Below are 18,051 nucleotides of genomic sequence, written 5' to 3'. Positions count from 1 at the left end.
TGAGGGTTACTTCTCCTACCACATTTTACGTTTTTTGAACATCTTATATCACAAAACAAACTACTACGCACTAACGTTGTTTTAAGACAATATCAAATCTGTCGAGACCTAAACTATGCACTGCAAAATCAAAGTATTTCTCCCAACAAGGAGAAGGAGTGTGGGGGATTGGACCTGTTCAAGACAGGAGGCCCTAATTTCAAAGTAAACAACAGCTGAGCTTGACAAGTACTATCTGTTAAACATCAAATACAAATGGAGGTTCAGTGCAAACAAACACATTCAAATGACTTTCCTAGTCCAATTTAGAAGAGACATTTCTTCCCCTCAGATAAAACCAAAATTTGAAAAGCGCTAAATCCCAAACCACAGCTGGAGTCAGAGACTTTTCCTCAGCGAAGTTTCACATTGGTTATGCTTGGCTTCTCCAAACAGTTTTTATCAGACTTCTGGTTGCTATGGAAAACTTCAGCAGTTTTGAACAATGTTCTTTTCTTCATCGAAACTCAATAGCTTAAACCCTTCTGTTCACAAAAGAGCCTCAAAATTCAGGTTCATCTCTTTATTAACACAGAAGGCCGGGCCATCAAATTGTTCCCATCAAAGAACCTTCTCTAGTTACTAAATTGTAACTTAAAACAGTCAGTTCTCTGTGCAAAAATCCCTTGGGTGCTCAGTTCAGTAATGCAATTTATTCAGTTCCAAGACACACCTACCATAATAAGCAAGTTCTAAAGCAATACACAGACCTCTTCATTTAACTGAATAAGAATTACACACTACTTTGAAAGCAGGCTCTGCTGTTGTTATTTTCCTGATGTGCTGTAACTTTCTTGTTGCGTGTGCAGTTCTGTAGCAATGTTGCAGGGTCAGCTTTTTACATTTGTCAAAAGATGAAAGCAGTTTTCCAAGCCTACTGGTAGGACGTGGGGAGGAGGTGGCAATTTCAGCGTAGCACTGACACAGAACAGTCACCACGTTCTCTCCCTTTAAGAAAGAGGTCCCTGCAGCTCCTGTTATTGCTGGAGATGATTTAGAAACACACCCAGGTCAAGTGGTCCAAGCACTTACAACAGAGACCCACACTGAGTGCAGAAATCACAATATTATACAATCCTTTCAAGGACTGTAAATCAAAGCACGCTCTGGGAACTCAGCACTGGCCTGGTACATAGCATACAGTTTGAAGGAAAGAAGCTGATACAGCTGAGTCACCTTTGGCGGTAAACAGAAGACATTAGAAATGTACAGCATGTCAGAATGTGGCAAGCTAGGAAATAAGATTATTTTTGTTTTTTGCCATTAAAAAATAAAATCTATGGAGAGTAGTCCCCCTGTGTGGATAAAAGACTTGTGGGCACAAGTGGAAGCTATGCAGAAGAGCATTTAAAACTGAGAACTAGAGACACTTCTTTACACAAAGGGTTGTGGGAGTGTGGAACAAGCTATCCAGCCATGTAGTTGAAGCCGTGTCTTTCGAGAAAAGGCTGGATAAGATCCTTAGCTCAAGAAGCTATTAGCTACCAAAACAGGCCAGATGGGCCAGGTGGCCTCCTTTCGTGTGTAACTGTTCTTACTCGCAGAACAGACGTTTCCAGCTTTTATAACAGAAGAGCAGCATTTGTTCAGCGTGTCTCTCAGGGTGACGACAGGAGTTGTTCTATTTCTTGGGGCCTTGCAATGCGCTTTCCAAAAATAAACACCTACATTCAGATATGCAGGTATGAGACCAGAGGAATGAGGAAAAAGGTGACACCAGCCAAGCACAGAATACACACCAAGCACTAACAGTGTGGAGATGATAAAAAATAGCAATTGTGCTATGAGCAGGCCTGCTCCAATGTGTACTGAGGACAGGATGAAATCCGGCGTATGGAGTTACAGGTCCAGCAGGTTCTGCAAAATCAGCCTTTGCTGTTAGTTAGTAACAACCCAGCCAGAATGCTTCTCTCTCCCAGCAGCCAGAACAGTGCACACTGGGTTGTAGGCAAATCCCTAAAAATTACAACCTGGAGAATAAAAATAACGAACGTTTTCAATCTGAAAACGACACAGCCTTCCTGTTGCCACATTCACGATACAAGCCGCTGCAGAGCCACGCTCGTTGTTGTAAAGGGGGAGTTGTGGGAGTCTTCAGAGCGAACCCAGCACCTTTTCTCTTACTGCTCGTCTTACGCCGCTCTGTAAGAGGGGAGACTTCAAAGCGTTCGGCTGAAAAAAGGAGACAGCAGGCGCACAACAGCAAAACATGAGGTAAAAAAAAATTCGCAAAGAATCGCTTTCCGATCTAAAGCGAGCCTGCGTGGCGCCTCACTATCTTGGGCTTTCTGCTCGTCACAGGCACACAGAACGTTTCTACACACTGATGACAGAACATTTACCAGCTTTGCCACAAGGGAAATTAGTAAGTCTATCCTCCTGTAAAAAACAGCCGATGTACACAAACAAGATATGAAAAAGTACTCAGTGGTACAAAGGTTTTTGTCCTTCATAGAGAATAATACAACAATAAAAACTCTTTGCTTTTATATACAGTGCAGTCCATAAATATTTGGACAGTGACACAATTTTTGTTGTTGTGGCTCAGTACATTGGATTTGAAATGAAACAACAACTATGAGGTTAAAGTGCCGAATGTCAGCTTTAATTTGAGGTTATTTATGTCTATATTGGCTGAACCATTTAGGAATCACAGCCTTTTTATACATAGTCCCCCCATTTCAGGGAACCAAAAGTAATTGGCTGCACAGTTGTTTCTTGGCCAGCTGTGTGTCGTTGCGCAGTTAGTTCATGCACAAGAGAGCTAACAAAAGGTCTAGAGTTGATTCTAGATGTGGCATCTTTCACCTTAGCACCATTTACAGCGGTAACCTTAGGAAAAACTAAGCTGTAAGTTGTACGTTTTGTTAAGGTGAAAGAGGGGTCAGTAGGGGGCACACATCCTTCGATCTGTGTGGTTCCTAATACCTCAGTACAGTGATGGGGACACTATACTATAAAAAGGCGAAGTAAAACCGAGTTCCTAACTCTCTGTGGTCATTAAAAAATCCCAGGGCGTTTCTTAAAGAGAGCACAGGCCGGCGTCCTGGACAAATTTCCCCCTGGCCTTTACCAATCATGGCCTCCTAATAATCCCCATCTCTGAACTGGCTTCATCACTCTGTTACCACTGCAGGACAAATCCCATAACAGCCTTGATCCTGAAGCTGTTGTGAATCCAGCAAATAATCACTTATGAGTGTATCGGTTCCTATTTGTGTCAAGGAGCAATTAAGACGCAGAGAATTGGCTTTTTTCTTTGTTTTTGCTCACTGTCGGATGTTCCTTACGATGTCGCCATCGAGCAAGCAAAAAGCCAGCCAAACAAATCAAAAGCACTGCCCTAAAAGCCTGGCTAAGAGATGCGCAACAAAGGAAAAAAAAAGAAGAGAGAATGGACAGATGACTTCTCTCTCTCCCACCCCCCACACATGCAATCCATAACTAAACTGCTCTGGACAGCACAGAACACAAAGGCTCTGCAGCTATCTGATCTAACAGGCAAGGAGTGGCACTGAGCCCACAAAGGCGTGTTTTGTGTCAGAAAAAGGGAGAAAACTGGACTGCATAAAGAATGATATAAAGATCCGTTTTGTGTGCACTTTGAATATCAAACCGAGGCCAGATTTTAGCCTTCCAGTTATCTTCACTTTAGATAAAAGCGCTTGCTTATTTGAAAAACTTTATCTACTGGCTGGAGCTTGGAATAAAACCTGGACACATGCCGGTTATAGACGTACCCTTGTGATGCACTTTTGAACTGTTTACCACACCTTCCTGAGCAAACACTTTGCTGGCACTCAGCCTATGAATGAGGTAAAACAAACAATGTGCACATTCATCCCTAAAAACAGCAGGCCTCCTTTTAAAACTGCCTGTATTTCACCTTAAAAGACAGTGACGGGTACAGCAGGTGCTTCCTTCTCTGGGGCTCATAATGATTAACGAATCCCGGCAAACAAAAAAAGAAATCTTTGCACTGGATTATCAACAGAGATCGACTGCCCTGTCACACAATAAACAATGGCTGGGAACTGTCCTACACAGGATACGGACCTGCTACGATCTGAGCAACTTTCTTCTAACACTGAATAAACACATCCAAGTACACACACCAAAACAAAAAAACTGAAAGCAAGGTGTGTTGTTATCCTACCAACTGGGCGTCGGTCAGTATTCATTCCCGTTTTAAAATCTTGATCTTCTGGGCAGGTTTCTCACGATGTTGTGCACAGCTGAATAAAAGTGCACATAAATTCGATTTTCCGTTCCGGAATGCAAACCAACAGCCACATTAATGTTACACTACAAGTCAAGCAGAGCCTGATCGAATACCATTCGCAAGCCCGTTACATTGCTGGTAGAAGCTGCATCTGCCATTATTTTGGGGTTTTTCCTGCTGGACACACCTCCTCAATGCCATACCCTGTTTTGTTTGGCAGGATGTTAATAAACTGCAAGCGTATGACTCACACTTGTCCTGTAGCCTTGTTTGACCTGATGGAACAATTAATAACAATAACGGGGGCATGTTAGCACAGTGGTTAGCATTGCTCTCGCACAGGGCTGGAGCCCTGGGTTCGGTTCCGGACCTGGGGTGCCATCTCCCTGGAGTTTGTACATTCTCCCCGGTTTCCCATGTTTCAGATGCATACTAGTGGGTTAATTAGCTTCTGGGGAGAACCCCCAGTGTGTGTGTGTCTGTCTGCCCTGTGATAGACTGCTGTCCCCTTCAGAGTGTTCCCCGATTATCAGATTATCTGACACTCCTGTGATGTTTATTATGGACCGTGCTGCGCTGCGTATCTCAACATGGATATGATCACCGTCTTCATCAGATCACTCTATTTCCCTGCGCGACAGTACAGCCGCCTGCGGACTCGTACGGCTTAGCCCCCTGTGATTATCTGAAGAGGTTCGAGCAGGGACCTTACATTGATTGCACAGGAACAGAAGAAGGTTAATTCTGCACCGAGAAGTAGAAATTAAGGAGAGACAACGTTTCTGCTGTTAAACCTCCTTTTTTTCCTTTTTTTTTCTCCCCTCATTCTGCATTTAGCATGAAATTGACCTTCACTTGTTCCCTTGCAGTACTCATCACTTCCTCGGACAAAGGAGGCAGCTAAATGCTTGTAAAACAGTAACGGCAAAGAATTCCCAAGGCTTTTCGGAATGAGGTGCACATCTACCCCTCTTCTGCCCGGCTGTCCCGATGAGGTTCGGTACTCACAATTTACGACATCGTTTCAGATTCTGGCACGGCCAGAAGGGCTTGGGCAGGATTCGAACTGGAGCTCCCGGGCTATTCTGACCCTGAACAAAGAGCACAGTCTTGAAAGACTCAGAAATCAATCTAGGCTTTCTTTTTCAATACAGAGCAAAATACTGTGGCTTTAAAAGCTGGGTCTTCAACATGTCTGACGTTCCACATTGGCAAACATTCTTTAAATTCTAGTGGTTTGAATGTTTGTAGAACTATAAGATGCTATCTCGCTTTCTAAAAGCACCACCACGATCCTCCCCGAATGGTTTTATTCAAAACAAAGGTCAGGCAGGTACAGTAGTACTGCTGTGGAGCTGATCACGAGTATCACGACAATTGAATTCTGTCCCAGTTTCCATGAGAATATGACAAGAAAAAATAAAGTAAAATAAAAAAAATAATAAACCACAGGCTTGACAATGAGTCAGTTGGCTACACTTCGCATGGCTGTGAAGCGATTTCACCCAGGAAGAAAGAAAATAAAGGACCGTGCCCCTCCTGACAATGTCTTCCCATAAAACAACAAAAGAACTGAAAGGGCTTATCCTGCACCAAAGCCCACGACACAGACAAGAGCTGGCAAGACTGCTCCTCACTCAGCTCGAGCCAGGACGCAGGAGAGCGCGTCGTGCTGCCAGCCGACGCAGAAGAAAACTGTGGCACTGCAGAGCTTCCCAGTGACCCACTAAAACGGACTGCCGCATTGCCGGGGGAACTCGGCGGAATGTCACCGCGGCGCCTCCTGCAGCAGCGCCTGCCGCAACCCTACACCAACGCGCACTGGGAGACGAGAACAGGACGCACCTCTTTACCCAGAGGGTGGCGGGAGCGTGGAACGAGCTCCCTAGCCAGGCTGTCCAAGGCATTCCCCTGGCCTTATTTCAAGAAGAGAAAGGCTGGTTGAGATCCTGAGATCAATTAACTACTAGCTGCCAGACAGAAGTGGGAAATGGTCGAGTAAGGATGGGGAGTAATAAGTACATTTTTGATAATTGTTTACATGGAAGAATTGATTAATGTAATGTTTTTTTTTTTCACTGCCTCTTTTATATTGGTTATTGTATATGGGTTTTGGTTTGTTTTTCAGTTCTTTTTTTTTTACGTAGGGGTTATTTGCTTGAGTAGGTTTTGCGTTCGTGTGTTGTTGTTGCTGAAGAGAAAATAAACAATAACAAAAAGGGACTGATGCCAGATGGACTCTTCTCACTAGCCACCTTTCTTAGGTTCAATCAGGGTTGTGTGTTTTTTAAACAGGAACTAGGACTAGGTAAAAAAAACACAATGTGATTATGCAGTACACTGGAATTTAGAGGGTAACAGGTAAACAAGTGCATTTACATTTCTAAAACAGGCCCAGAGTCAAGACAAAAGGCAAGGGTTCGGCAAGCAGCAGGAAATTATACTGTTTGGGATCGCTCAAATGAAGTTCAGGACGTACTGCTGTGTTTAATCACCACCTTGTGTAAATGCTCCTGAGCTTTGGCAGCCAGTCTCCACAGGACGACACCTTTACCTTTCTTTACCAAACACCCCTTAAGACGCTCACTAAGAGAGAACCTTTCCTACAGCACGTTAGTGAGCGAAAAGCTCCAGTTTCACAGAGACGTAATCCTAGATGAGTGCTGCACGTGACCTGGAGCTAAACAAACAAAAAAAAAAGACGGCCACACTTCCTGCCGAAGCCCCAGCTGGGAGTTTTCCACAGGGAGTGGACGAGGTGGGTCCTGTTTCTCGTAGGCCTCACTCGGCCAAGGCAAAGAATCATTCCTCTGTGGTGTCCCCTACAGTACAAGAGCCTGGGTTTCTAGCTTGAATTAGCTGCTGTACGCCAGGGGAAAAACGGAATTCTGAAAGACGCTGGGCAGAAGATTTCTCAAGACCAGGAATACGCTGTGAGGACTCCTCGCCCCGTGTGTTAAAATCCAAACAGACAGCTCCGTGTCTCTCTCCCTCCATGGAATTTGCAAAAAAACTTCATGCTCAACGTTACCTCAACTCAGCTGTCTTGATGGACAAAAAAAAACTGATGACCATGAACAAATTAAGTTACACAGATACCTTTTTTTTTAAATGAAATCTGAAGACCATTTTTTCAAAGTTAAGGTTTGACTGTACACTAGCAGCCTATAGCATGCTGGTACAATACAAATAATGGCATTTTTTGTTTTGCTTTTACAGCCCACAGGTGTGGTGTATTACAACACACAGTATTTGGAGATTTCATACCAGCCATGAAAGCACTCTTGAGAAAGAGAACAGCACTATGACAGTACTTGCTACCCATAAACAGTACATTAGTCTTTTCCCACGTATTCTGCATTATTTCAAATAAAATACGTACAGTGTTTCATTCCTGAAAGTAAGAACAGAAAAATAAAACAAATTCAACGGAGGAAATATTAAAGAGTGGCTTAAAGGAATAAATGAGCCTCTATTCGCCAGACAGCAATAAACTAAGACAGGACCCCTGTGAGATGTGCTGTATTATCACATAGACAGGAGAGCTGTATAGACCCTTAACTCCTGCAGCCTGGGTATAGCTGGACTTGTCGGCTCTGACAGCTGTGGGGCTAATTTAGGTGCCGTGAGCTCTGACTGCACAGGATTCCAGTCTCCACAGTCCCTTTAAAAGTGTAACGCGGGCAAAAAAAAAAAGATTTTTAGCCAATGACTGACCCCTAGTGCGACAGGCACACGCTTCAAAACTTGGCGACCTGCTTGCCAAAGTAGCGGTGCCTTTTACCGACATCTGTAAAACAGACAAAAAAACAAAACACGCACATGAACTGAACCAATTACCAGACACCTTCGGGCAGGGCACTGTTTTTACCATGTTACCTGATTTACTGCTCTCACACCCCTGCCGTACATCAGAATTTCTAACAGCTGCAGACGTCGACTTCGGCGTGACAAGGAAGCTCACATCTTCCACATCAGAAGCACAATACAGCTATCCCTCATTATACAAGGGTACTTATTTCCCTGAAAACTGCTCGTAAAGTGAAAACTTATATAATGGAAATTAAATTCCCATTACTTGCTGTGTCATAAACTCCGATGGGTTCCAGAACTCAAACATGTTCCCTCCAAACATCATACCTCACCATAGCTGGCAGCCAAGTATGAAATGAATAACATTCCTGGTTAATTATTTAAGTAACAAGACATTAGCTGATGCATAAACAACAGGTAGGAAATCAATAACACTGCTGCCCGTTTATGGCACTGTACAATAGATGCGTTACAGTCATAAGCAAATCATAAACGCTACTTACTGTTCTGCACTACGTGTACTTAATGCACACAAGCCTTTATTAAAAAGCAGTTAAAATGTAATAAAAAAGAAAAAGAAAATTCCTCTAGAAGATGTGGGAAAGGAACAATCGTGGCAAAGCTTTACGAGAGTCCAACTTGCAAGAGCTTGCAAATCTGCTCATTAAATGGAAAGTAGGAAAATGACTACATCTTGCACCAACGAAAACTCGTATAGTGGTTGCTCATATAGTGAGGGATTACTAAACGTGTCATCAACAGCCAAAACTCACAATTTGAAATCAGTTACAGAACCCACTCCCTAGACTAGACAGCTACTTGAAGAGGACATCCTGAATGCCAGCTTTCAGACTGGATGAAGGGGAGGTATTGCACAGTTATTTCAAAACCGCTACCAACCTGGACATCAAGCGCCCGTCATACAGCCAGAGACAGCAAGTGCTGTTCAAGCCTGTCCCTTCTCAGGAACCTTCTTTGCTTTCACAGAGCTTTTGGAAGTCTTGTCACAGTGCGCTTCTGCATTCATCTGCAGCGTTGATCAACAAAACACCCAGTTACCATCACAGTTACTCATGTACGGCGATTCTTTGCCCATTTTACACATTTTTCTGTATTTGAAAAGTTAAAAGGTTGCTTCTGCGTTTCCCAAAGACGAAGTTGTGTCAGATTGCTCAGGAGCACAAAAGAGCTCACCGGAACTGCTCTGGTAGAGAGTGGACTATTTACAGTGAGTGACCTCGACATCATTCAGGAAGGCCAAGTATACTATACTTCAAGCACTGCTGGCTATCCATTGTTCCAATGCTAATAAAAGAACACGTCGCCAAGTAGGCACTGAATCGCCAAACAAGGACACAAGCCATCGAAAGAGCAGGCCCGACAAACCTCCGCAAATTCAGAACAAATAAAACCACAAGAACATGAGTATTAATGGACATGAGAAGACCTGTGCTGTTCCACAAGAAAGAATCACTACTGTCACAAATTTCCCCAAACCACAGTTACCTCTTATTTTCTCAGACTACTAATACAGGCCAGAAGTAATGCATCAATGTTTTTCAAAATTGTTTTTTTGTGGTTCCAAGACTTACACAAAATAAACCGCAACACAATAAAACAATGATCACCTGCATACACATGTAAAATCTAATACATTATGTTTTGGGGCACTGTAGAGTCAAGACATTATAAACACACTGCATCAATATAAATCTACTCAGTATCAGAGACAAATTGGTTTGCTGGAATCCTCATATTAAAGAATTAAATTTGTTTGGAGTTTACTCTGCAGACTACCTGCGATAGGTAGTATCTTAAAAATGTTTAAAATGAATAGGCAAAAAACAACACAGGAAATAAAAAGAGACTAAAAATGTATACAAAGCTTTCATAGGATATGAAACTCATACAATACACAGGCTTCTCCGTCTCAGCAAAAACAACTGTAGTTAACCGGTTTAAAACAAACAAATGGTGTTTAGCTAAATCAAAATTGCAATCATTGAACTATGCTGCAACGTCTTGAACAGGTTATGATTCACCCATCTTAAACCTACGGATCAGATTTCTTCATCTCTACCCAATAAGATAAATAGACACTGCCAGTGGGTTTACAAAAGGACGACTGGTCTAAACAGACACGAAGGACAATTTTCTCAAACTCGCATGCCAGGACAAAACCAAAATATTTCCATGGACCTCTTCCAGCCTCATCCCTCGCTTCTAGAAAGAAACCAGGGTTTTTCAAATGACTCCAGTATTGCTTCACAATCCCTTGTGATTTTTTCGTAGGTTAGAGTCCTGCGTTCAAGCACAGTCTTGTTTGGGTCTAAGAGCTAGAAAAGGCGAAGGTTGAGTGCTCGTCTGCCGCAGATCCGCTTATGTCTAAACAGTGACATGATCACAGCTCTGCTGGTCATCATGGGGTTCCCACCAGCCTGACTCGTGCAAATGACTCACACGGTTCAAGCACAAACCGTAAAAACTGTGAGCGGAGCAATCAAGCTTTTTTGGCTCAGTCTGTTATGCCTGGCAGCGCCCATCCATTTTCTAACGGCTTCGTGTAATTCAGGGTCGCGGGGGAGCGGGAGCCTATTCCAGCAAGCAACGGGCACATGGCAGGATACACCCTGGATGGGACGCCAGTCCATCACAGGGCACACGGACACAGACATGCACGCACACACACCAAGACCAACTTTCCTCGAGGCCAATGAACCTACTAGGGTGTCTTTGGATTGTGGGATCCAACTAGAGCACCCGGAGGAAGTACATGTGAACACGGGGAGATCATGCTGTACAAACTCCACACAGATCGCACCCCATGATGAACTGAATTTACACTGCACATGTTTATCATGTGCGTTTCAGCTATGCCGGTACAGCCGATGTTCATACGATTTCTGCCACTGACAGGACTTCGCAGCGTGTGCACAAATGTCATCCAAGGTACCGAAAACCCTCAACCCGGCATCAATCAAACAGCCTGACTTTACGAGCCAAGCAAGGGCACCACATGTTACATTATTTCATCTACAGGATTTCCATCGGCCATGTCTCCCAGAGCAGTCCACAGGGCTCCAGTGGATGCAACGGCCCCTCACGAATTTGACTGGAATCACACTGCCCTTTCCAACCCAAAGTGCACCACCTGGGTGATGTGCCTGCAGTCACATAACACAGCAAATCGGGTGAAATTGCTTCTCCGGTTGAAATAAGAGAGCAAGCCCAGCGAGGACAGATTGTGCGAACCCACGGTGGAATTGTAAATACAATCCCTGGGGGGTTAACGCCTTCTTACCAATAATGGGACCGTTTAATGATCTCTTCATTTATGGAACAGCAAGGATACGTCTACAGAAATGAGCTGCGAGCTTTTTTTAAACACTCCTCATGGCTGGTGTGCAGAATTGCCAGCTGGGCCCAGGGCAGCAGGCGTGCCACTTAGGAGCAATGACACAGAGGAACTGATAACTACACACTTCCCCAGTGCCAGGCAGTGGCCGAGCTAGCTACCTCACCAACGACGCAGAAGAATGATGGTCATTACACTGGAATGTTCAAACACGGGCATCGGCATCTCACACGGTAAAGAACGAGTAGTTAACATTAACAGGTTGAGATGAAGTCCCACTAGGAATTACGCTGCAAAACGAAGATCTAATGAGTAACAGATCCTTCTGGTCCCCAAAGGAGGTTTTCTTGCAGCGCTTTGATAAAACTGTAAAAAAAGATGAACAGGCTGTACAGGGCCATTTCTCTAGAAACTAACAAATAAAGTAGATAAACCCAAGATGTCCCTCTATTTCCAAGGTCAGGGCTCTCTTGTGTGCGGCGAGAGCTGTATTCCTCAGATACCAGACTACAGGTACAGTACGCACACACAACCTCCTTTCATTGCTGTGACCTCATCTGCAGCCCACTTTTCCTGTTTTATTTTTTGCAGATGTCTTACATAACATAAACAAATGTTTCCACAAATATTCCTCATTACTTTTTCCACTGACTCTGCCTGAATAATCTGGTAAAACAAAAAGGCTGTGCTGGACTTACGGCACTCCGGCTCCTTCTGTCAAAGTTAGAAGAACAATTTCAGGGCAGACCAGCCTCTCCATACACCAACAACAAGTCCACATGAGCCCAGGAGATGCTGCCCTTCAATCTTGCACTTAAACCTCAAAATGCAAAAGCGATTTTTTTTTACCTAGAAACGGCATCTCACTGAAGAGGCAAGGTTTGTGCTTCAAATACAAAGCATTCAAAGTGATTTTGCATGTAGAAAATAAAGTCCTGTGCTTAAAAGACCATCAGCATCTTAGACAAGGTCTTGTGGACGTCTACGCTTCTTCTCATAGCTGTACCGATTTCAAGACACACTCATTAAATCAAGCTCCCCTTTAGATCGGATTTAAAAATCTGTTCTGTGTGCAAACCTGGGGGTACATTAAAAGCTCCTAATTGTCATGTTTGCCTGTTTTTTTTAATAACTCTCGACACGTCCTGCCTCAGTGCTCGGCGAAGGCAGTGTTTGGATTTCTGTTAAGGGAGGGTGAAAAGGGTAAGACATAAATACCCGGATCGGTGAAGTCGAGAACTTAATCTTTCTCTTCGGCCCTGCGTCCTCCTCGTCCGACAGACCGGGAATCTCCTCGTATGCCGCCGCCTGGTGCTCTCCGCCCTCACTTTCCTGGTGCTCCTGGTCCGTGTCCCTGTCATCCACAAAGGCCGCGTTTTCGATGCCGTAGATGACCGGGGACACCCGCGCCCCGCCGCCCTCCTCCTGCTCCTCCATTTCGCTCTCCTCTTCCTCGGGGTAATCCTCCGTCCGGCTCGCCTCCCTGTCCTCCTCCGTCTGCCCTCTCGGTCCCTCTCCGCCGCCGCGTTCGGCCCCCCTCGCCTCTTCCCACCCGCCGGCCCCCACCTCCGCCTTTCCTCGCTCCTGCCGGGGAGAGGGCCCGGCGGGCGGCTCCTGGCGGCCCTCCTCCTCGGGGGGTTCCTCGAACACCTCGTTGTCGTCGGGGCCCTCGGCGTTCTCGTCGCTCTCCGACGACTCGTTCTGCACCACCACCAGCTCCGCCCTGACCACGCCTGCTCCCGCCTGCTCCGGTGGGGGGCCTCGGCCTGGGGGCCTGCTCCTGGTGGCGCCCTGGGCCCCTCGCTCGTCGCTCTTGTCAACATCCGATGCCCTCTCCCTCGGCGCCCCATAATTGGCACTGACCAATGACTGAGTTTGCGCCTGATCCCTTGCCGGCAGGCTGGGTGCCTTAGCGGTGTCTTCAGCTGGCTTACCCCACCCGTCACCTATGGGGGAGGTGGGCTGGGAGAGGTCCGAGTTCGAAGAACTGTGCCGTTTACCCTGACTTCCTGCTTCTTTCACCACAGCTCTGTTGCCGGACTCCTCGCTATCGCTATCCACCATGAAGTTCTCCAGCCTGCGGGAAATGGGGCCGGCGTTCAGGGACAGCCTGGACACGTGCTTGGCGTCTTCGCTGTCGCTCTTCTCCTCCGGCCACCCTTTCGTCACCGAGGTAGGGCTGTGGTCGGCCTTCACGCTGCTCGCCGTACTCTCCGAAGACCCCGACGACCGCCTCGTGCCTCTCCCTTCGTCAGACGCGCTGCCCAGCGACATCCGCCCCCTTATTTTGGTGGGAGAATGTTTTTCCCCAGAGGTTTGCTCCTGGATGCCCCTCTCAAACAGTTTTCTGGTCACCGAGAACTTTTCGGCCAGCGCTACTTTGTCTATCTCCGCGTCTTCACCCTTGTGGGTCTTGTCTGAGGTCGGGGACTCTGGGCTGGCACCGCCGAAATTAGGTTTATGCACGCCGGCGGCAAAGGCCAGTTTTGGGGGAGTGACCTGAGGCACCTCGCTTTTGGTCGCCGCCTTGCCCTCCGCGACTTCCGGCTGCTGACCGTCCATCTGAAGGAAAATGTTCTTGATTTTGTTCACTCGGTTACCAAAGGGTCTCCCCCTCGTCTCCTCCCGGGGCTCGCTGGAGCCATTCGCGTACGACTTGGGAGCGCTGTCGGCTCTGGCCCCGTCAAAGGAGCATTTGATGGCATGGAAGTCCGACTTGTAAGCGTTTCTGTGAGGAGACGCGCTCCTCAGCGTCCGGTCACCTTTGCTCTCCGTCTTTATCATTTTGAAGAAGGAGATGAGACAAGGAAGTGTTCAAATATTTCTCAGAGTACGGGAAGGTAGATGGAGAGGGATATTCCAATGTGGTTGTTTTGGGTTTTTTTTTAATCGGTAGTGATGCCGCTTCATAAGCCGCCCTTTCTATTCTTCACTTGCCATCAATCCCAACGAGCTCAACAATGTGGCAACTCCGCTGCTCTTCAGAAATCACAGATCCTGGTCATCTACGAGAAAATATAGTTAACGATTAAGACCTTAATTAAGATGAAGAGATGGCTGTATGCAGTACGTCTTGGCACATCCGATACTGAAAACCCGCCTTTAAAAGTTTTCTGTTCGGACTTGAACAAAAAAAAAAGTTAGCCAAAACAGATTCTCATTTCTAATGGGAGATCGAGTCAAAACGCCGATCCGAGCGAATTTTATCGGAATCGCTTGTCTTTTGATAAACTGTCGTCTTTACAATCGAAAGCAGACAAGATCCCATGTTTGAACCAAGAAGCAGTTCTTGAAACCCTCTTAAGAAGAAATCCACACCTACTTTACCAAGAGACTGGCTACTGCAACAAACTCCCAGCTACACAATTGATCGTGAAGAATTACAAGAGTGACAGATTCTCTCACGGTTATACACCAGAAGCCGATCTGGATTCCGAACAGTTGGGAAAACACTTTTTTCGGTTGCAAATAAGACTCTCAATGAACTGCACCCGGCGATCGTTTCAACATTGCAATCAAATAAGTTTAAGAGATCGCCAAACCGCCTTAAGAACTAGATGCATTGACGAAATACTTAAAGTGCTTTACCTCGACTTTTCGTATCTGGGGGGGCTCTTGGGGCGCCGGGTAAGTGCTCTTTCTTTCAATTTCCACTTTCAAACTCTTGTCACTCCTCCACCGCCATCATTCCCTCTCCTGCGTTTCTTGTTCTCCCTTCTCTGAGCGCAGACCTGTCGCCCCGCCGCGCGTACACGCTGCTCTCCTGCGCGCCACACCGAGGAAGAGGGCATATCGGGAACGCGCAAAAGCACGCATTCCAGAACTCCACAGCCTCCACCCCTTTTCCCAACTGCGCGGCGGCACAGGCGTACGGGACAGGCTGGGAACGGCGTGGGAAACCGAATCCGTAGAAAAGCGGGGCGAGTTTATGACATCACGAGATTTCCACCTACCGCACAGCAATGAGTGATATGAACAAAGCTGGTGGAAAATGGGCATATTGTGCACAGAAAAAGATGCAAGTTTGCCAACAATGTTCCCAGAATTCACTTTTTTCTGGGGGGTTTTTATTCACAGACCAGTAACGTGAAGTGTTATTCCAATCCTTAAACAAGTAAACCTGTATAGACCAGCTGAAAGACATTTTTCTTTCACTGGATGCTAATCCATCAGGGAATAAGGTAAACAAAATGGGGAGTGACGTTCCCTCATATTTAAGGAAACGTGTTTCGCTCATGCAATTGTAAAGCTTACAAAGGCTGAGGCAAACCTGCTAACCCCAGCTGGGTGGGTGCCTCTTTTCTCCAAGAATGAACTATATATACCATTGTATTTTCTCCTGTGCAGCCATACTAATAACCTGACATCGGTAACATTGAAATGCTTGGACTCCCATGAGTGTCTTTGCTCTGCCCCTTAGTAAATAACCTGCCAGAAAGGAACTGATTAACATTCATCAGGTGACTCTGTCGACGCATCTGTGTCTTCGGTTTCACGTTGCTTCTCTTGGCACAGCAGGAGACAGGTGATCATTACAAGGAAGCACAGTAAATTAGTTGTGTTTGTTTTGAAGGCCACGTGCTCTACAGTTGTTCCGAACTGAAGCTGGGGTCTGGTTTAGCTACAATATGTGGATTTTTTAAGGTCCACTTAAGCATTTTGCAGACGTTAAAGGGAAACCAGTTCAAGATTAGAAGATCATTTTACAACCTGCAAGATTAGAAGGTCGCAGACTACAATCCCCAAAAGCTCTTTGTTTTTTTATTCCTTTGCTTTCCAGCCTAGTTTCTGGGTTGTAGCATGTTTCCTGGTGTAATCTTTGACTAGCTAATGTTTGTCCATTCAGAGCCTCCTTACACTTCTGCTTATTTGTGGAAAACGGAAGGGTTTGTAAAAAAAAACCTTTAGGTTATCACTAATGACATTTGTTTATTTTACCAAATAAGTCAACTGATAATATCATATTTATAATGACAGACAGCAGACTCATCAATACAGCAGGGTACTTGGTACAAGTGTTTGCATGACATACACTACAGTACCTTGCTCAAGGGTACAACAGCAGCCTGCCCACTAGGATTTGAACCAAAGATCTTTTGGTACAGAAATGCAAAGCCCTACCCTCTGCTCTACAGGTATCGTTTAGTAATGCCTTCTTACATACAGTCCTCATATTGTATGGATTAGTAATGCCTTCTTACATAGTCATATTGTATGAACAGGCATTGTGTCAACTGGGAAAATACAACATTACAAATGTTGTATATTTATTATTTGTGTGTATCTTTATTATTTGGGCTTTTAATTTTTAAATATCATATGAAATTGATACATTTTATTAAAACAGTCATTATGGAATGAAAGCTAAAAATATACCACTTAAAATTTCACAATAATTAGATGAACGTTACATGGGTGTTTCCAGCTTATCCTGGAAAAGCCCGTTATGAAACCTCATTTATCGTTTATTAAACATCATTTCAAGTTTGATCTGAAATGCCTTGTTGAAGGAAATAATGTGTTATACTGTACTCTGAAACATTAGCCAATCTTTTACTTTAGAGGACACTAAAATGGATTCCCTTAGCACTTCAAAACTGGTTGCTAGCAATTAAACTCCAATGTAGAGAGATGTGATTTATCTCACCAGCTGTCAAGTAGGTCATTAGAAATGTTCTCTGCAACGTTCAGAACAGGATGGGTACTTTGTGCAAACCTGACTTTATTGGTTTTAGGTTTTCAAAAACAGAGAAAAATTAGCACAGTAAATGATGTACAGTATTACAGCAAGGTAGGTAGTTTTGTGCACATGACAACCTTGACTGAACTGGTTGTTTAAAATAGTGCCCAGAAAGATGTGAAGAAGATCAATTGTTCATGTGTTCATATAGCCTAGATGTTATACTGTAACATCCTACTCATTCACATTAAGAATCACATTAAGAAGCAATATGAGTTTTATACATCACCATCTGTAAAAATAATCACTTGATCTGTCCTGTGTTCAACCAGCAGTCTCTTCCTTTTCAGAAGAGGAGAATATTTATGCAGTATTATTTTACAACAGCTGTGTCAGATTTAAATGTCATCTGCCATTATGCAGACAATATTGCTGCTGACCAGTGGCAGAGGAAACATTATATTGTGGTTTCATGTCATATCTGATAATCCCATTCTCCTTACACTAAATCAGTGTAAACCGAATTAGTTTTTTTTCCTGGCAACAGGTTAGCTATGCTTATGTAATCCTTTGTATCTGATAAGCCTGTATCTCAAAAACAGCAGTAGTTGTGAATAATATTTTGTCCTCTTTTGGAGCATGGAGTGTGACAACATTATGCCCTCTTCAAAGAAACACACAAAAGTTTTATGCATGGTGATCAATTTTACTGTATATGCGTAAAACATTCTGTTTGGCAATCACATCATTAAATAATGCAATTATTAAAATCCCATCAAATCTATGTTTTTATTAGATATAATTATCATATATTCCAATTTTATTCGATTCGTTGATTACTTTTACGAAAGAAAGTATATGGCAACGTGTGAGAAATGTGATTTTATAAAGCAGAGCCTAAAATGATAATAGTGTTAGGAAAAGCAGTAACTTACCAGATTA

The 18,051-nt window shown here is 44.5% G+C and overlaps 1 protein-coding gene across 6 annotated transcripts in view; it reads right to left on the bottom strand.

Annotated features, from left to right (window-relative positions):
• The window catches only part of ppp1r9ala (protein phosphatase 1 regulatory subunit 9A-like A), a 40,025-nt gene extending 24,871 nt beyond the window's left edge, over window positions 1-15,154 (bottom strand). For all 6 annotated transcript variants that reach the window (XM_088930207.1, XM_088930209.1, XM_088930212.1 and 3 more), the window contains exons 1-2: window positions 15,018-15,154; window positions 12,648-14,434 (exon numbers count right to left, since the gene is read on the bottom strand). In XM_088930207.1, coding sequence (XP_088786333.1) covers window positions 12,648-14,213 — 1,566 coding nt within the window. In that variant the 5' untranslated portion in view covers window positions 14,214-14,434; window positions 15,018-15,154. The remainder of the gene's footprint in view (window positions 1-12,647; window positions 14,435-15,017) is intronic.
• Window positions 15,155-18,051: the final 2,897 nt, after the last annotated feature.

The sequence above is a fragment of the Atractosteus spatula genome, chromosome 13 (genome assembly GCF_055471065.1).
Source record: "Atractosteus spatula isolate fAtrSpa1 chromosome 13, fAtrSpa1.hap1, whole genome shotgun sequence".
NCBI lineage: Eukaryota > Metazoa > Chordata > Actinopteri > Semionotiformes > Lepisosteidae > Atractosteus > Atractosteus spatula.
This window is presented reverse-complemented; position numbering and strand designations above follow the sequence as displayed.